The sequence below is a fragment of the Mizuhopecten yessoensis genome, unplaced genomic scaffold (genome assembly GCF_002113885.1).
Source record: "Mizuhopecten yessoensis strain PY_sf001 unplaced genomic scaffold, ASM211388v2 scaffold2103, whole genome shotgun sequence".
In the NCBI taxonomy this organism is placed as follows: Eukaryota; Metazoa; Mollusca; class Bivalvia; order Pectinida; family Pectinidae; genus Mizuhopecten; species Mizuhopecten yessoensis.
The window spans coordinates 62,053-81,709 of NW_018404379.1; the positions used below are offsets into that span (position 1 = coordinate 62,053).

Here is a 19,657-nt window from a genome sequence, read left to right on the forward strand (position 1 = left end):
ACATACATACACACAAGACATACATACTACTGTGACAGACATTGCTGGTGGTAATGACGAGTACATACATACACACAAGACATACATACTACTGTGACAGACATTGCTGGTGGTAATAACGAGTACATACATACACACTACTGTGACAGACATTGCTGGTGGTAATGACGAGTACATACATACACACAAGACATACATACATCTGTGACAGACATTGCTGGTGGTAATAACGAGTACATACACACAAGACATACATACTAACGTGACAAACATTGCTGGTGGTAATGACGATTACATACATACTACTGTGACAGACATTGCTGGTGATAATATATATATATATTTACAGTATATATATACTGTAATATATATTTACAGTATATATATTAACAGTTGTAAGCTACCCCCAGTGTATATATTACAGTATATATATTACCAGTATATATATTAACAGTATATATATTACAGTATATATATTAACAGTATATATATTACCAGTATATAATTACAGTATATATATTAACAGTATATATATTAACAGTATATATATAAACAGTATATAAATTACAGTATATATATATTAACAGTATATATATTAACAGTTGTAAGCTACCCCAGTGTAAATATTAACAGTATATATATTACAGTATATATATTAACAGTATATATATTACCAGTATATAATTACAGTATATATATTAACAGTATATATATTAACAGTATATATATAAACAGTATATAAATTACAGTATATATATATTAACAGTATATATATTAACAGTTGTAAGCTACCCCAGTATATATATTACAGTATATATATTACAGTATATTTATTAATAGTTGTAAGCTACCCCCAGTATATATATTAACAGTATATATATTACAGTATTACAGTATATATATTAATAGTTGTAAGCTACCCCAGTATATATATTACAGTATATATATTAACAGTATATATATTAACAGTTGTAAGCTACCCCAGTATATATATTAACAGTATATATATTACAGTATATATATTAACAGTTGTAAGCTACCTCCAGTGTATATATTAACAGTATATATATTACAGTATATATTACAGTATTACAGTATATATATTAACAGTATATATATTAACAGTTGTAAGCTACCACCAGTGTATATATTACAGTATATATATATTACAGTATATATATTAACAGTTGTAAGCTACCTCCAGTATATATATTAACAGTATATATATAACAGTTGTAAGCTATCCCCAGTATATATATTACAGGATATATATATAACAGTTGTATGCTACCTCCATTATATATATTAACAGTATATATACAACAGTTGTAAGCTACCCCCAGTATATATATTAACAGTATATATACTGGAGGTAGCTTACAACTGTAAATATATATACTGTAATATATATATTAACAGTTGTAAGCTACCCCCAGTATATATATTACAGTATATATATATTAACAGTTGTAAGCTATCCCCAGTATATATATTACAGTATATATATATAACAGTTGTATGCTACCTCCAGTATATATATTAACAGTATATATATAACAGTTGTAAGCTACCCCCAGTATATATATTACAGTATATATATTAACACTTGTTGTAAGCTACCCCAGTATATATATATTAACAGTATATATATTACAGTATATATATAACAGTTGTAAGCTACCTCCAGTATATTTATTACAGTATATATATAACAGTTGTAAGCTACAACCAGTATATATATTACGGTATATATATTAACACTAGTTGTAAGCTACCCCAGTATATATATGAACAGTATATATATTACAGTATATATATTAACAGTATATATATTAACAGTTGTAAGCTACCCCAGTATATATATTAACAGTATATATATTAACAGTATATATATTAACAGTATATATATTAACAGTTGTAAGCTACCCCCAGTGTATATATTACAGTATATATATTAACAGTTGTAAGCTACCCCAGTATATATATTAACAGTATATATATTAACAGTTTTAAGCTACCTCCAGTGTATATATTACAGTATATATATTAACACTAGTTGTAAGCTACCACCAGTATATATATTAGCAGTATATATATTAACAGTTGTAAGCTACCCCCAGTATATATATTAACAGTTGTAAGCTACCTTCAGTGTATATATAACAGTATATATATAACAGTATGTATATTAACAGTTGTAAGCTACCCCCAGTATATATATTACAGTATATATATTACATTATATATATTAACACTAGTTGTAAGCTAAGCTACCCCCAGTATATAAATTAACAGTATATATATTAACAGTTGTAAGCTACCCCCAGTATATAAATTAACAGTTGTAAGGTAGTAAGCTACCCCAGTATATATATTAAGAGTTGTCAGCTACCCCCCCCCCATATATTAACAGTTGGAAGCTACCTCCAGTGTATATATAACTGTATATATATTACAGTATATATATTACATTATGTATATTAACACTAGTTGTAAGCTACGCTACCCCCAGTATAGGTATTAACAGTATATACCTTAACAGTTGTAAGCTCCCCCCAGTATATATATAAACAGTTGTAAGCTACCACCAGTATATATATTAACAGCTGTAAGCTACCCCCAGTATATATATTAACAGTATATATATTAACAGTATTTATATTAACAGTATATACATTAACAGTTGTAAGCTACCCCCAGTATATACATTAACAGTTGTAAGCTACCCCCAGTATATATATTAACAGTTGTCAGCTACCCCCAGTATATATATTAACAGTTGTAAGCTACCTCCAGTGTATATATAACAGTATATATATTACAGTATATATATAACAGTTGTAAGCTACCCCCAGTATATATATTGCAGTATGTATATTAACAGTTGTAAGCTACCCCCAGTATATATATTACATTATGTATATTAACAGTTGTAAGCTACCCCCAGTATATATATTACAGTATATATATATTAACAGTTGGAAGGTACCCCCAGTATATATATTACAGTATGTATATCAACAGTTGTAAGCTACCCAGTATATATATTACAGTATATATATATTAACAGTTGGAAGGTACCCCCAGTATATATATTACAGTATGTATATTAACAGTTTTAAGCTACCCCCAGTATATATATTACAGTATATATATTAACAGTTGTAAGGTACCCCCAGTATTCTATATATTAACAGTATATATATAACAGTTGTAAGCTACCCCCAGTATATATATTACATTATGTATATTAACAGTTGTAAGCTACCCCCAGTATATATATATTACAGTATGTATATTAACAGTTGTAAGATACCCCCAGTATATATATTACAGTATGTATATTAACAGTTGTAAGCTACCCCCAGTATATATATTACAATATATATATTAACAGTTGTAAGCTACCCCCAGTGTATATATAACAGTATATATATTACAGTATGTATATTAACAGTTGTAAGCTACCTCCAGTATATATATTACAGTATATATATATTAACAGTTGTAAGGTACCCCCAGTATATATATTAACAGTTGTAAGCTACCCCCAGTATATATATTAACAGTATATATATTACAGTATATATATAACAGTATATATATAACAGTTGTAAGCTACCCCCAGTATATATATTACAGTATATATATTAACAGTTGTAAGCTACCACCAGTGTATATATTACAGTATATATATAACAGTTGTAAGCTACCTCCAGTATATATATTACAGTATATATATTACAGTGTGTATATAACAGTTGTAAGCTACCTCCAGTGTATACGTTACAGTATATATATTACAGTATATATATAACAGTATATATATTAACAGTTGTAAGCTACCTCCAGTGTATACATTACAGTATATATATTACAGTATATATATAACAGTATATATATTAACAGTTGTAAGCTACCTCCAGTGTATACATTACAGTATATATATATTACAGTATATATATAACAGTATATATGTAACTGTTGTAAGCTACCTCCAGTGTAGAGACAAGGTACTTTTTGTACATCTCCAGGACCTCCTTCTCATCAAACTCCATGGTGACATTAAGGGCCTTCACTCCCGACTGTTCCACACTCTCCTTCATCAGCTGTACAAATGGCATCAGTTTCTTTTTGTATTTTTGCAGGCTAGTCTCACTGTTAAGGGTTGTTGCTATTACCTTATTGTCAGGGAAACCACTGTGTTTCTATAAAACAAAAAGGTTACAAGATTATCACAGAATTTTATGTCTGACTTGCCCCACTTTAACCATCAACTAAAATTACTGTAAGTTGTTGTTTTGGAGCACTTATTGGTGTGTCGGGGAAGAAGCAGAAGAATAAAATAATAGCAACAATCTTCATAATAATGCAAATGATAAGATTTGTGTGAAAGTTATTTTACAGTAATAACTAGAACTGTAAGCCAAAGGCTAACTAAGACAAAGCATTGCAAAGCAATCCATAGACTCCCACCAGTAATGATTTCTTTGTTCACTGAGCTGTACACTTATTTAAGTATACAGGTCACTGACATACTTCCTGTACTCCTTCCCAATGCCAAAACATACTTGCAAACTAAATGTTGTTAGCCCAGATGAACCAGTTTGCTGAAATTGTCCTAGAAGTTAAGGAAGAGTTGTCAGGACAAAGACTATAACAAAGGACCATAACTCCTTAAAAAGGGTCGAAATGATTTTTTTTTACTACCTGATGCAAAACATGAGGGTGTTATTACCAAATCGGTAAACTTTCATTGAAATCGGCCCAGTAGTTAAGAAGGCAGACAAAAGGTTTTTTTCAACAAAGGGCCATATGCTTGGATGCACAATGTCAGGGGCAGTTACCATATCTGTAAACTTTCTTTGAAATTGGCCCAGTAGATTAGGAGAAGTTGTCAGGACAAGGATTTTTCAACAAAGGGCCATAACTTCATAAAAGAGGGTTGAAAAAAAATACCTGGATGCACAACATCAGGGGGTGATATCATATCTGAAAACTTCTGTTGAAATTGGCCCCATAGTTTTGGAGGAGTTGTCTGGGCAATTTTTTTCCAACAAAGGGCCATTACTTCATAAACAAGAGATCCCAGAGGGATCTTGGCACCCACCTTTGTACCATCTTCATTAGTTCTTTGTCAGTTCGATCTTTTCTCTTCTTTCCTCTCAATCTGTTTGATCGAGTCATGTTAACAGTAAATGCAACTTGAGGTAACTTTTGATCTAAACTTAATACTGATGTGTATGAAAGCCAACCTTCAAAGTGAGTTTGTCATTTCACATATTTATTAGTACAGTACTTAATGTGAAAGAAATAGAATCAATCATTGCAATATGAGAAAGATCTTCTTTTAATACATTTTGTTTTTATGATCAGTCTCAAAATATAACATGCACAACGAGGGATCAAGGGAACCTATGTTTAAAGTTTGAGAAAGATCCCTCCCGTACTTCCCGAGAAATAGCGATAACAAACTTTCACTATCAAAATCCAAGATGGCTGCCTGTCTGCCACGTTGTTTATCTGATCAGTCTCAAATGTTGCCCTGCACAACTAAGGACCAAGGGGAACCTACATATAAAATTTGAGAAAGATCCCTCTAATGCTTCTTAAGAAATAGCGATAACAAACTTTCACTATCAAAATCCAAGATGGCTGCCTGTCGGCAATGTTGTTTATCCGATCAGTCTCAAAAGCTGCCCTGCACAACTAAGGACCAAGGGGAACCTACATATAAAATTTGAGAAAGATCCCTTTGATGCTTCTTGAGAAATAGCGATAACAAACTTTCAATATCAAAATCCAAGATGGCTGCCTGTCGGCCATGTTGTTTATCCGATCAGATTTCTTAAAGAATTGTTTAAGGACGGACCACGGACTCAGGGTGATTTGAATAGCCCATCATCAGATGATGGTAGGCTAAAAAGGGTCAGATTGAACAAATAATACCTGGATGCACAACATCAAGTGGTAGTTATCATATCTGAAACCTTTCGTTGAAATTGGCCATGTAGTTTTTGAGGAGTTGTCCAGACAAGGATTTTTCAACAATGGGCTATAACTTCGTAAAAAGGGTTGGAATGAAAAAATAATACCTGGATGCACAACTTCTGGTGGTAGTTATCATATCTGGAAAAATTTGTTGAAATTGGTCCATTTCTTTAGAAGAAGTTGTCCCGACAGGACAGATAAACAGACAGACAAGCTGATTCCAGTATATTACCCCTGACTTCGTTGTGGGGGTTATACTTATTTATTTTGTACAAAACAGTTAGCTTGTTAAGTGTCACATTACCTGTTAGCCAATCAATCCAGGTAGAGTTTAGTGTGAAAATCTTAGCAGTTCAGATGTATTCAGGCAGATGCTGTTTAATAGGACTGTTTATGTATTTAGCGATAAATGTGAGTACAGTTACTACATTTCTTATTGACGTTACTGACTCAATGTACGAGGTGTACTAATGTGCATTGTTAATGATGTCACAGTTGCACTGTCAACAAGAACAATAATATATCTACCTGCATGTTATTTGTTGATGTTTAAAACTATTATCAGTATCTAAAACTTATTATACTGCTATAAAATCTGAGTATTTATTTTACAGCAACATGACCATTAAACGTTGATTTATTGACGGTGTTCATTCTTACGATACTCTGACAGTTAACAGAATACATCTCAGGTCATTCGAGTGCTCCTACTCTATATACCTTGGTAAAGTCAAACAAACAGACAGTCAAGTATTTTGTGTGTATACATTTAAGTTGAAACTTTTAACTTTATCAAAGTTAAAATGAAAATAATGGAAAGTTTAAATATTTTTGTTACAATTTAAATATTTATAAAATAATTTAAGATCATATCCAGCATCCAAAGCAGGCACTGAGATGTACTGTAGTTGGTGTAGCAGTTTTTGAAAATCATAGTTAAACCTAAACAAGAGATCCTCTCTGGGATCCTGGCGGCTACCATTGCACCATCCTATAGCTAATAGGTTCTATGTAAGGTTGATCTGTTGAATGAAGATGTAGTGCACATTATGTATCTGCAATGTCAGTTTATCAGGTATAGGACTGTTGAGATATCTACAGTGTCAGTTTATCAGGTCCAGGACTGTTGAGATATCTACAGGGACAGTTTATCAGGTCTAGTACTGTTGAGATATCTTCAGTGTCAGTTTATGAGGTCTAGGCCTGTTGAGATATCTACAGTGACAGTTTATCAGGTCTAGGACTGTTGAGATATCTACAATGTCAGTTTGTCAGGTCTAGGACTGTTGATATATCTACAATGTCAGTTTATCAGGTCTAGGACTGTTGAGATATCTACAGTGACAGTTTATCAGGTCTAGGACTGTTCTGATATCTTCAGTGTCAGTTTATGAGGTCTAGGACTGTTGAGATATCTACAGTGACAGTTGATCAGGTCTAGGACTGTTCAGATATCTACAGTGTCAGTTTATCAGTATGTACAGTGTCAGTTTGTCAGGTCTAGGACTGTCTAGGACTGTTCAGATATAGTTTATCAGGTCTAGGACTGTTCAGGTATGTACAGTGTCAGTTTGTCAGGTCTAGGACAGTTGAGATATCTACAGTGTCAGTTTATCAGGTCTAGGACTGTTGAGATATCTTCAGTGTCAGTTTATCAGGTCTAGGACTGTTGAGATATCTACAATGTCAGTTTATCAGGTCTAGGACTGTTCAGATATCTTCAGTGTCAGTTTATCAGGTCTAGGACTGTTGAGATATCTACAATGTCAGTTTATCAGGTCTTGGACTGTTGAGGTATGTACAGTGTCAGTTTGTCAGGTCTAGGACTGTTGAGATATCTACAGTGTCAGTTTATCAGGTCTAGGACTGTTCAGATATCTTCAGTGTCAGTTTATCAGGTCTAGGACTGCTGGGGTATCTACAATGTCAGTTTATCAGGTCTAGGACTGTTGAGATATCTACAATGTCAGTTAATCAGGTCTAGGACTGTTGAGGTATCTACAATGTCAGTTTATCAGGTCTAGGACTGTTGAGATATCTTCAGTGTCAGTTTATCAGGTCTAGGACTGTTGAGAGATCTACAGTGTCAGTTTATCAGGTCTAGGACTGTTGAGATATCTACAGTGTCAGTTTATCAGGTCTATGACTGTTGAGATCTCTACAATGTCAGTTAATCAGGTCTAGGACAGTTGATATATCTACAGTGTCAGTTTATCAGGTCTAGGACTGTTGAGATACCCCATATAAACACAGGTCTAGGACTGTTGAGATATCTACAATGTCAGTTTATCAGGTCTAGGACTGTTGAGATATCTACAGTGTCAGTTTATCAGGTCTATGACTGTTGAGATATCTACAGTGTCAGTTAATCAGGTCTAGGACTGTTGAGATATCTGCAGTGTCAGTTTATCAGGTCTAGGACTGTTGAGATATCTACAGTGTCGGTTTATCAGGTCTAGGACTGTTGAGATATCTTCAGTGTCAGTTTATCAGGTCTAGGACTGTTGAGAAATCGAAAGTGTCAGTTAATCAGGTCTAGGACTGTTGAGATATCTGCAGTGTCATTTTATCAGGTCTAGGACTGTTGAGATATCTACAATGTCAGTTTATCAGGTCCAGATATCTACAGTGTCAGTTTATCAGGTCTAGGACTGTTGAGACATCTACAGTGTCAGTTTTACAGGCCTAGGACTGTTGCGATATCTACAGTGTCAGGTCTAGGACTGTTGAGATATCTACAACGTCAGTTTATCAGGTCTAGGACTGTTGAGATTCCACATATAAACACAGGTCTAGGACTGTTGAGATACCAGATATAAACACAGGTCTAGGACTGTTGAGATATCTACAACGTCAGTTTATCAGGTCTAGGACTGTTGAGATGTCTACAATGTCAGTTTATCAGGTCTAGGACTGTTGAGAAATCGAAAGTGTCAGTTAATCAGGTCTAGGACTGTTGAGATATCTACAGTGTCGGTTTATCAGGTCTAGGACTGTTGAGATATCTTCAGTGTCAGTTTATCAGGTCTAGGACTGTTGTGATATCTACAGTGTCAGTTAATCAGGTCTAGGACTGTTGCGATATCTGCAGTGTCAGTTTATCAGGTCTAGGACTGTTCTGATATCTTCAGTGTCAGTTTATGAGGTCTAGGACTGTTGAGATATCTACAGTGTCATGTTGAGATACCACATATAAACACAGGTCTAGGTTGAGATATCTACAGTGTCAGTTTATCAGGTCTAGGACTGTTGAGACATCTACAGTGTCAGTTTTACAGGCCTAGGACTGTTGAGGTATCTACAGTGTCAGGTCTAGGACTGTTGAGATATCTACAATGTCCGTTTATCAGGTCTAGGACTGTTGAGATATCTACAGTGTCAGTTTATCAGGTCTATGACTGTTGAGATATCTACAGTGTCAGTTTATCAGGTCTAGGACTGTTGTGATATCTACAGTGTCAGTTAATCAGGTCTAGGACTGTTGAGATATCTACAGTGTCAGTTTATCAGGTCTAGGACTGTTGAGAAATCTAAAGTGTCAGTTAATCAGGTCTAGGACTGTTGAGTTATCTACAGTGTCAGTTTATCAGGTCTAGGACTGTTGAGATACCATATATAAACACAGGTCTAGGACTGTTGAGATACCACATATAAACACAGGTCTAGGTTGAGATATCTACAGTGTCAGTTTATCAGGTCTAGGACTGTTTATATATCTACAGTGACAGTTTATCAGGTCTAGGACTGTTATGATATCTACAGTGTCAGTTTATCAGGTCTAGGGCTGTTGATATATCTACAGTGACAGTTTATCAGGTGTAGGACTGTTCTGATATCTACAGTGTCAGTTTATCAGGTATAGGACTGTTGAGATACCACATATAAACACAGGTCTAGGACTGTTGAGATACCACATATAAACACAGGTCTAGGACTGTTCTGATATCTACAGTGTCAGTTTATCAGGTCTAGGACTGTTGATATATCTACAGTGACAGTTTATCAGGTCTAGGACTGTTCTGATATCTACAGTGTCAGTTTATCAGGTCTAGGACTGTTGAGATATCTACAGTGTCAGTTTATCAGGTCTAGGACTGTTGAGATATCTACAGTGTCAGTTTTTCAGGTCTAGGACTGTTCTGATATCTACAGTGTCAGTTTATCAGGTCTAGGACTGTTTAGATATCTTCAGTGTCAGTTTATCAGGTCTAGGACTGTTGAGATATCTTCAGTGTCAGTTTATCAGGTCTAGGACTGTTCTGATATCTATAGTGTCAGTTAATCAGGTCTAGTACTGTTGAGATATCTACAGTGTCAGTTTATCAGGTCTAGGACTGTTGTGATATCTACAGTGTCAGTTTATCAGGTCTAGGACTGTGCTGATATCTATAGTGTCAGTTAATCAGGTCTAGGACTGTTGAGATATCTACAGTGTCAGTTTAGCAGGTCTAGGACTGTTCTGATATCTATAGTGTCAGTTTATCAGGTCTAGGACTGTTGAGATACCACATATAAACACAGGTCTAGGACTGTTGAGATACCAAATATAAACACAGCTAACTGCAAAACCTTAACATTGATGAGGATGCTTTATCAGTCACTGGTTTAGGAAATGTAACCCACATTTATTATCTGATGTATGGATCACACTTGAGAAGCTAAGATACAACTATGGTCGAAATTTGGTAGGTGTAGCATTTATACTTTTGTAGAGACAGAACTAAATGCAAAAGCTTAACGTAAATGCCGCTAGAAAAGTAACTCCTTATTGCCTCATCTCCAAGCCACTAGAAAAGTAACGCCTTATTGCCTCATCTCCAAACCTCCTTTGTAGACAGGACAAAAACGTATAAGAACTGACTTTTGGAACAGGCTAGGCTGGTTACGCTGAAATTATCTTCATTTCTAAATATTTCAATTTCTACTCAAGTTGGACTCAGTGCAACTACCAGATGTTCCCTGTGTCATTTGCAAATGAAATTTACCAGATTAACATTGCCTTTACATATGAATATATATTTTCAGTTTGCGCAAAGAGAGATAACTATTGACATATTTAAACAAAGAAGATACCACTTGTACGAGATGTTTTAGTAGAGGGGTTACCTGATATAACTGACGGAGATGGTTCAGCACTGTTGTCTGCCAAGCTGGGTAAGTCTTTGCCACCCAGATCGTGCCGTGGGATTGCTTGCTGATGGCCTGTTTCTTGCCCTTACCAGGAGTCATCAACTGTTTCTGACGAATGCGAAAGTTGTGTGCAGATGTCATTAAGTACTGGGAAAGCAGGATGAGCTTGTCATCCACTGGTCCTCCCTTTGGCCATGACGCATGCATGATGCTTTCCTTGTTACCCAGCAGGCCCCACAGATGCTCACAGATGTGCGGGCAAATGGGACTGAGCATGAGAGTCTGTGTTTTGATGAAGCTAAACACTAGATCTTCATTCATGCCTTCAAGTTCAAGTTCCCGATACTTATCTCGTAAGGCCTGTAATATGATTATACAACATTTGATATAGCACACTATTTAGCTAGAATACTGAAGGAACAGACACTGTTATACTTGTTTGTGAACATACTCCATTGGTTCCAATAATAGCATAAGTAGGGGGAAGGGATTACTGGAATCAATGAAAACCACCACACTGTATCAGAAAGGAGATGAGTGAATATTGGCTAGCAGACTAATAACCCCACCTACACAATACACAGGAATAGTTCTTTCTAACAAATTTTAAGAAAGGGGTACAATTCAATCAAAAAAGGGCTGGAAGGTGAAAAACGATTGTCCGGTGTACAACTGCTGAGTGTCTATCTATGAAGTATCAATCATAAATCGGCGCAGTACTTTGTGAGGGGTTCCCATATTAGTCGCCTCTTATGATCATGCAGCAAGTAACAGCAGGTATAATCGCTTCTCAATCCCTGACCTGCAGGGGTGTCTATATATGATGAAAGATCAATCAAATTGTTGCAGTATTTAGGAAGGTGTAGTGCAAATAATGTTATGAAACAAAAGGGCATAACTCCATAAGTATGGGAGGTAACTCTATAGTCTATTTACTTGGTTCACATCCACGTAATATAAGCATTATCTGTACCAAGAAGAATTCAAATCTGTGCAGTACTTTGAGAGGAGTAAGCAACATTTTCAACAAATTAGTATTCCATTAATTGGGAAGGTATCTTTAATCTATTTAGTCATTTTTGTACCTCAATAGAAAAATAATTACTCTGTATAATCTCTGTGCTTGTTCAACTCCAATGTCAGGTCTTATATATGTATATTCTAACCAGTTAACACCTCAGGAAGATATTTGACTACCGGTATTCATTAATAGAATCGTACATGGGTGTGGTCCATGGACAGGGAAATCTCAACCCAAGGGTAAGAATTTGGCTGTCTAGCACGAGGCTTTGATTGAAGAAGAACCCTATATACTACAAGGGGATGAGTGCATGATTACTGGAAAATCTTTAAAATGGGAAAATATTGAAAGGGTACTTTTGTCCTCAGAAAAGGAGGGTTTGGGGATTATAAAAGCATAGGCTATCATTGGAACCAATATGGTACATATATAGAAATACTTGTGAAGGGTCACAAAATAAAAACCTCATTTTTCTTCACAATTAGGTCCAACCCTGAGGAGATTCCTGCAATCTCACCTGAAACTCAAAGAATCCCGTACGTAGGGCCTCTTTAAACATCATCTTCTCATAGTGGGTCTTTGTCTCCTGGATAGCCTTGTTCATATCGCTACAAACAAACATTTTACCAATTAACATAGATCATAAAAGAACAGTTGAACTATAACTAGGCTGTGTCTGAGTGTCAACAAGATTCAGGTATGACATGGAAGTCCTTAAACGTATAACAGGAGTTGTGTTGTGAACCAGTTCGCTTATACTAACAATATGCTAATTAAAGTTGAAAATTAAAACACGTCAAAAATTTGAAAAATAAACAAACTTACCCCCCCCCCAGCCATCCCCCATGAAATGGATAGACACATACCATGTTATAAGTTCACTTTGGCCATTCAGATTAGTTTTAAAAGGTTAAAATCCCTCCACCTGTACTAAAGTCATTGCAAAGAATTTCCCCTATTTGGCCGGCTTCTCTGTCCCAATGGGTGCCTTGTTAATACAAAGTATGTCCCTGTTGTACCGTTTATTAGCTAAGGCAGAGCCACAAGCTATTGTCACTACTTCAGCTAAAAAGCTCTTCATATGCAAATATCCATAAACTCACATTTGATAGATTTGCCACCTACCAGAAAGAATATACGTAAATAGAACAAAAACACTTAACAAATTGTTCTACTGCGTTTATTATATAGTACAGACTTTTTTCGTGCAATATTGCAGTTGTATAAAAACAATATCGCACACGTACAATTAACATGCAAATGAGTCTTGTCACCGTGGGAATCGGGTCATATTCCTACGCACTACAACTTCTTTGTAAACAAAATAGCTGACCTAGCTACCGGAGATACTGTATGCATTGATGGCAGAGGCAGGGACACTGTGAAAGAAGTTGTTCCGAGCGGGTTTGACACGATGTATTAGTACATGGAACTGATGTAGAGGTTCATTTAGCGCGTGATCGGTTAGAGACCCCAGACAGTGTCACACACACAATCAATGGTACCGCGTGATCGGTTAGAGACCCCAGACAGTGTCACACACACATTCAATGGCGATCACGTGGAACTGGTCAACTTCATCAGTTCCAGGTTCATGGAAGATTCCACAGTACATGTTCTGGCTCCGAGACAAAGTTCACATTCACCAAGGAGTAACAGTGTCTGGCTCCGTGAAAACATCGAAGTTCACATTCACCAAGGAGTGACAGTGTCTGGCTCCGTGACAGGCGAAAACATTGAATTTCACCAAGGAGTGACAGTGACTCCCAGTCCCAGTAAACTTTTAGCCGACTTTGATGTGTATTGTGATGACCTTTACCTGTGCCGACTTTGATGTGTATTGTGATGACAGTACACAGGCTGTTGTCTCAAAATATGTGACGTCATTAGTATTTTCGTAAACTCTAGGCCTATTGAATGGTTTTAGTACTCTATAAACAAGAGATCCCAGAGGGATCTTGGCGCCAACTTTGTACCATCTTCATTAGTTCTTTGTCAGTTTGATGTTTTCTCTTCTTTCCTCTAATCTGTTTGATCGAGTCATGTTAACAGTAAATGCACCTTGAGGTAACTTTTGATCTAAACTTAATACTGATGGGTATGAAAGCCAACCTTCAAAGTGAGTTTGTCATTTCACATATTTACTAGTACAGTACTTAATGTGAAAAAAATAGAATCGATCATTGCAATATGAGAAAGATCTGTTTAGTTATTCTTTATATCCATTTTCTTTATGATCAGTCTCAAAATATAACATACACAATGAGGGATCAAGGGGAACCTACATATAAAATTTGAGAAATATCCCTTTGGTACTTCTTGACAAATAGCGATAACAAACTTGCCCTATCAAAATCCAAGATGGCTGCCTGTCCGCCATGTTGTTTATCCGATCAGTCTCAAAAGGTGCCCTGCACAGCTTAAGACCAAGGAAAAGCTACATATAAAATTTGAGAAAGACCCCTCTAGTTCTTCCCCAGAAATAGAGATAACAAACTTTCACTACCAAAATCCAAGATGGCTGCCTGTCGGCCATGTTGTTTATCCGATCAGTCTCAAAAGGTGCCCTGCACAGCTTAGGACCAAGGAAAATCTACATATAAAATTTGAGAAAGATCCCTCTGGTACTTCTAAATCCACGATAGCTGCCTGTCGGCCAGGTTGTTTATCTGATCAGTCTCAAAAGTTGCCCTGCACAGCTAGGACCAAGGGGAACCTATATATAAAATTTGAGAAAGATCCCTCTAGTTCTTCCCCAGAAATAGAGATAACAAACTTTCACTATCAAAATCCAAGATGGCTGCCTGTTGGCCATGTTGTTTATCCGATCAGTCTCAAAATTTGCCCTGCACAGACAATGACCAAGGGGAACCTACATATAAAATTTTAAAAAGATCCCTCAGGTACTTCCGGAGAAATAGTGATGACAAACTTTCACTATCAAAATCACAGATTGCTGCCTGTCGGCCATGTTGTTTATCCGATCAGTCTCAAAAGGTGCCCTGCACAGCTTAGGACCAAGGGGAACCTACATATAAAATTTAAGAAAGATCCCACAAGTACTTCTTGAGAAATAGTGATGACAAACTTTCACTATCAAAATCCAAGATGGCTACCTGTCGGCCATGTTGTTTATTTGATCAGTCTCAAAAGTTGCCCTGCACAGCTAGGATCAAGGGGAACCTACATATAAAATTTGAGAAAGATCCCTCTGGTACTTCTTGAGAAATAGCGATAACAAACTTTCACTATCAAAATCCAAGATGGCTGCCTGTCGGCCATGTTGTTTATCCGATCAGTCTCAAAAGTTGCCCTGCACAGCTAAGGACCAAGGGGAACCTACATATAAAATTTGAGAAAGATCCATCTAGCACTTCTCGAGAAATTGAAGAACAAGAATTGTTTAAGGAAGGACGACAGACAGCGGACGACGGACCAAGGACGCAGGGTGATTTGAATAGCCCACCATCAGATGATGGTGGGCTAATAAAAATCATTATTAATGTTGTGATGATACTTATTAAAACATTGATTTATGAAAAGAAACCTAAATGATTGCTTTTTCATTTAAAAGGTTCTCGCGAGAAGTTACTGAACCTATTTTTTGTGGCGTATTGAGCTCTAAACATAATGCATGTCAGTCGTCGCTATGTAGAGGAGACGTATTGTTTCTCAAATTATGTAATAAATAGAATCTAACATTTGTGTTTATGTTATATTGAATTTATTAAACTTGTTTATTAAATATGAAATGAATCAAGTTGTTTAATAAATTCAAGATTACATGAACACTTGTATTAGATCCTCTATTTAATGTTGATAAAAGATGAGTTGGCACAACCTCTGCGCAGCCAGAAAATTCTCTGTCAAGTTATTATACACTGACATGTCTGTAAGTGTCACAAGATTATTTCATTTATTAGCAAGTTTTTTCATATATAAGGATGAAATGTTCATTTTTTTTTAAAACCCAATGAAACAACCACTTGATACATTTTTTGACTTTGTAATTATAATAGCATAGTAAACATATGTTCAGGTTTGATTAACTTTCAAATTACAACTTTTATTATCATAAAACAGTTAATGCATTCAGGAATTATTGTGAGAGTTTATTGGTGAGAGTATTCTTAAGATATTTCCAATAATCTACTTTAAAATTTACGATAAATAGCAGCAAAAAAGGACTGGTTTTGGATTGTTCCTGTGTATTGTCCTAACCCCTTTCTAAACATTATCATTTCCGCCTAAAAAGTGTGCACTATATGCTAATATGTACGGAATAAAACAGATTGATTTTGACCATGTTTAAGCAATTAATTGGCAATGTGTACTTTGTCGCTACAAATCAAACTGCATATTTTAGGCTCCCAAATTCGTACTAAATACACCAAATGCGTACACTAACCCATGTCTGCGTATGTAAGTCTGAATCTAAAAGCTGTTTTGGCCATTTTCATTGAGTTAGTAGATGAGATAGATTGTAAGACAATGTTTAATGATTTATAAATACTAAAGATCACCTGATGAAGACTCTGTCACTTAATGTGTGGTCAGATCCTATCCTCATAGTTCCCTTAGCGGCGAGCATCTCCTTCACCCAATCCATAAAGGTGTACAGGCGCAGCAAGCCAGCTTCTGCCATTATCTCCATGAAGTTGGCATCTTCAATGGTGTCTCCTGCTCCAGCTAGAGCCAGGCGCATACCTACGTAACAAACGTTCAATCAGGACCACACACACTATGTAACAAATATCAAATATGGGTCAAGGTCTTTTGGTTATTTAGAAGTATCTTAACAAGTTGTAGTAGTCCTGCTAATAGGCAAATGGTCATATTATAACCTCTTTAAAGGCCACAAACAAAAACATTATACTTTCTGTAATGCTCAGACAGAAATATAGAACTCACCATCAGCAGAGAACTTTCTGTAATGCTCAGACAGAAATATAGAACTTACCATCAGCAGAGAACTTTTCTGTAATGCTCAGACAGAAATATAGAACTCACCATCAGCAGAGAACTTTCTGTAATGCTCAGACAGAAATATAGAACTTACCATCAGCAGAGAACTTTTCTGTAATGCTCAGACAGAAATATAGAACTCACCATCAGCAGAGAACTTTCTGTAATGCTCAGACAGAAATATAGAACTTACCATCAGCAGAGAACTTTTCTGTAATGCTCAGACAGAAATATAGAACTCACCATNCCAGACAGAAATAAAGAACTTACCATCAGCAGAGAACTTTTCTGTAATGCTCAGACAGACATATAGAACTTACCATCAGCAGAGAACTTTTCTGTAAAGCTCAGACAGAAATATAGAACTCACCATCAGCAGAAAACTTATCTGTAATGCTCAGACAGAAATATAGAACTTACCATCAGCAGGGAACTTTTCTGTAATGCTCAGACAGAAATATAGAACTTACCATCAGCAGAGATCTTTTCTGTAATGCCCAGACAGAAATAAAGAACTTACCATCAGCAGAGAACTTTTCTGTAATGCTCAGACAGAAATATAGAACTCACCATCAGCAGAGAACTTTTTCAGTGCATCTGACAGTGTCAAAAAATTTCCTGTAGACTTGGACATCTGAAACAAAATTCATAAATCTACAGATTTATACACCAAAAGAAGGGAAAAAAGGGGGTGGGATGGGGTGGGTTGGGTTGAGAAAGACATGGGGTTGTTTCAAATACCAACATTTATCAGTTGTCTCTTTATTACTGCATGATTATGAACACCAACTTATAACAGTTCAATACTTGAATTCAAAAAGTCAAACCAAATGTCAAATTGACCTACTTTTTAATCCAGCATCTCAAGATAAACTTGCTAACCAATCTTTACTCCAGGTGAAATAGTAGATAGGTTGGGTCAAAGGTCAAATCATAGGTAACAGTGACCTACTTTTTGTAATCGACACTGTCATTCCAAGATGTACTTGCTGCTGCAGAAATTGGCTATCTTTCATAAAAAGGGACCTTACTCCCATTATAATGACTGGATGAAAATATTAAATCGCAGATGCACAACATCTGTGTGTTGATTACATCATTTAAGTTTCATAAATTCGGCTAAAAATCGTAGGAGTTGTCAGGACAAGATAGTGTGTATAGACAGACAGACAAGCTGATTCCAGTTCCTAACTTTGTTGCTGGGGGATATAATAATGATGATGTCAACAGGCTATAGCATGTATAGCTGATATGCCATCTGGACTTGGTAGAGTTATATCAAGTGGCAGTGCCACACAGTGTTTAATATATTAGAAGACTCTTTAATGCCCAGCTAGGGTGTAGGATAGGGAAATTCCACCCGAGTGGTTTTCAAATTTTCCCTATCCTACCCCCCTGGGCATCAAAGAGTATTTTTCTCTCACTCCAACTACCAGAATAAGCTCAGAAACCATGAACATGCATTTAGACTGGCTACCATTTTTAAACAAGAGGCCCATGGGCCTTAGCGGTCACCTGATATATTTATACAGAGAGTTGAAATTGAAATTGGTTCAGGTGTTTTGGAGAAGAAGTCGAAAAAGTAAATTGTTTACGGACGCACGACGGACAAAAGGCGATCGCAATAGGTCACTTGAGCCTTTGTCTCAGGTGACCTAAAAATCAACTTTTCCCCTGAGCTTTTTTTTAGACGAAAAATGAATCAGTCAGTGAGATTTAGCATGTATTCATTCACCTTTCTTTAGAAACATTTCCATCCTATATATATACTAGGGCTCTGAACAGCTGGCATGTCAGTCATTCTTACCTTCTCTGTATTCAACAGCAGATGTCCATTGGCTCGGATTGCTTTTGGCCATTTTGATCTAATAGTGAAAATTTAATAAACATTAAACATTTTTAATTATTGCACGGCCATGGAAAAGGTCTCAAGGAAGTGCAAAGGGGGTTACTCTATAAACTTTCATCATAAGAGTAAATGAAAACTGGTCTGAGATTCCATTAACTGTAAATTAATTTAAATTCAAATTAAAATTGTGAATTATTATTGTAGTATTGACAACAAGAGAGGCAATGGGCCTGCTATTAAAAAACAACTTGAGTCAATTTTTATATATCTTTTTTTTTGTAATTTGAAAATTGGTTATTTCACTTTCAAGATATATCAGTCTGAAGGCACAATTTGCTTGCCTGGCGAAAACTAATCAGTATTAAAGGCAGCTCTGGGGATTCTCTGTGACGTCATATGTGTGACATATTCAGTGCCGCTTACTATAGAGATACCAACAAGAGGCCCATGGGCCTTAACGGTCACCTGATATATTTATACAGAGAGTTGATTTTTGTTTTTAACATGAACAGAAATATTATTCAAAGTGACAAAAAACAATAAAATCACCTTATTCAATATCTAGCATGCAGATTTAAGACTGAAAAGTATTTGAAACTAGCACCTCTGATTCTAAACAAGGAAAATGAAGAAATTTTATTTTAGCACACAGACTCCATTGGGCCCCACCCTACAGCCCTTGGGGGTAGGGATGGCTCAAA

At 35.8% G+C, this 19,657-nt stretch overlaps 1 protein-coding gene across 1 annotated transcript in view; it reads right to left on the reverse strand.

The window, feature by feature from the left end:
• The window catches only part of LOC110445197 (leucine--tRNA ligase, cytoplasmic-like), a 52,392-nt gene that overhangs the window by 13,389 nt on the left and 19,346 nt on the right, over positions 1-19,657 (reverse strand). The window contains exons 4-9 of the mRNA XM_021489677.1: positions 18,915-18,972; positions 17,678-17,741; positions 16,666-16,849; positions 12,660-12,750; positions 11,098-11,481; positions 3,996-4,208 (exon numbers count right to left, since the gene is read on the reverse strand). Coding sequence (XP_021345352.1) covers positions 3,996-4,208; positions 11,098-11,481; positions 12,660-12,750; positions 16,666-16,849; positions 17,678-17,741; positions 18,915-18,972 — 994 coding nt within the window. The remainder of the gene's footprint in view (positions 1-3,995; positions 4,209-11,097; positions 11,482-12,659; positions 12,751-16,665; positions 16,850-17,677; positions 17,742-18,914; positions 18,973-19,657) is intronic.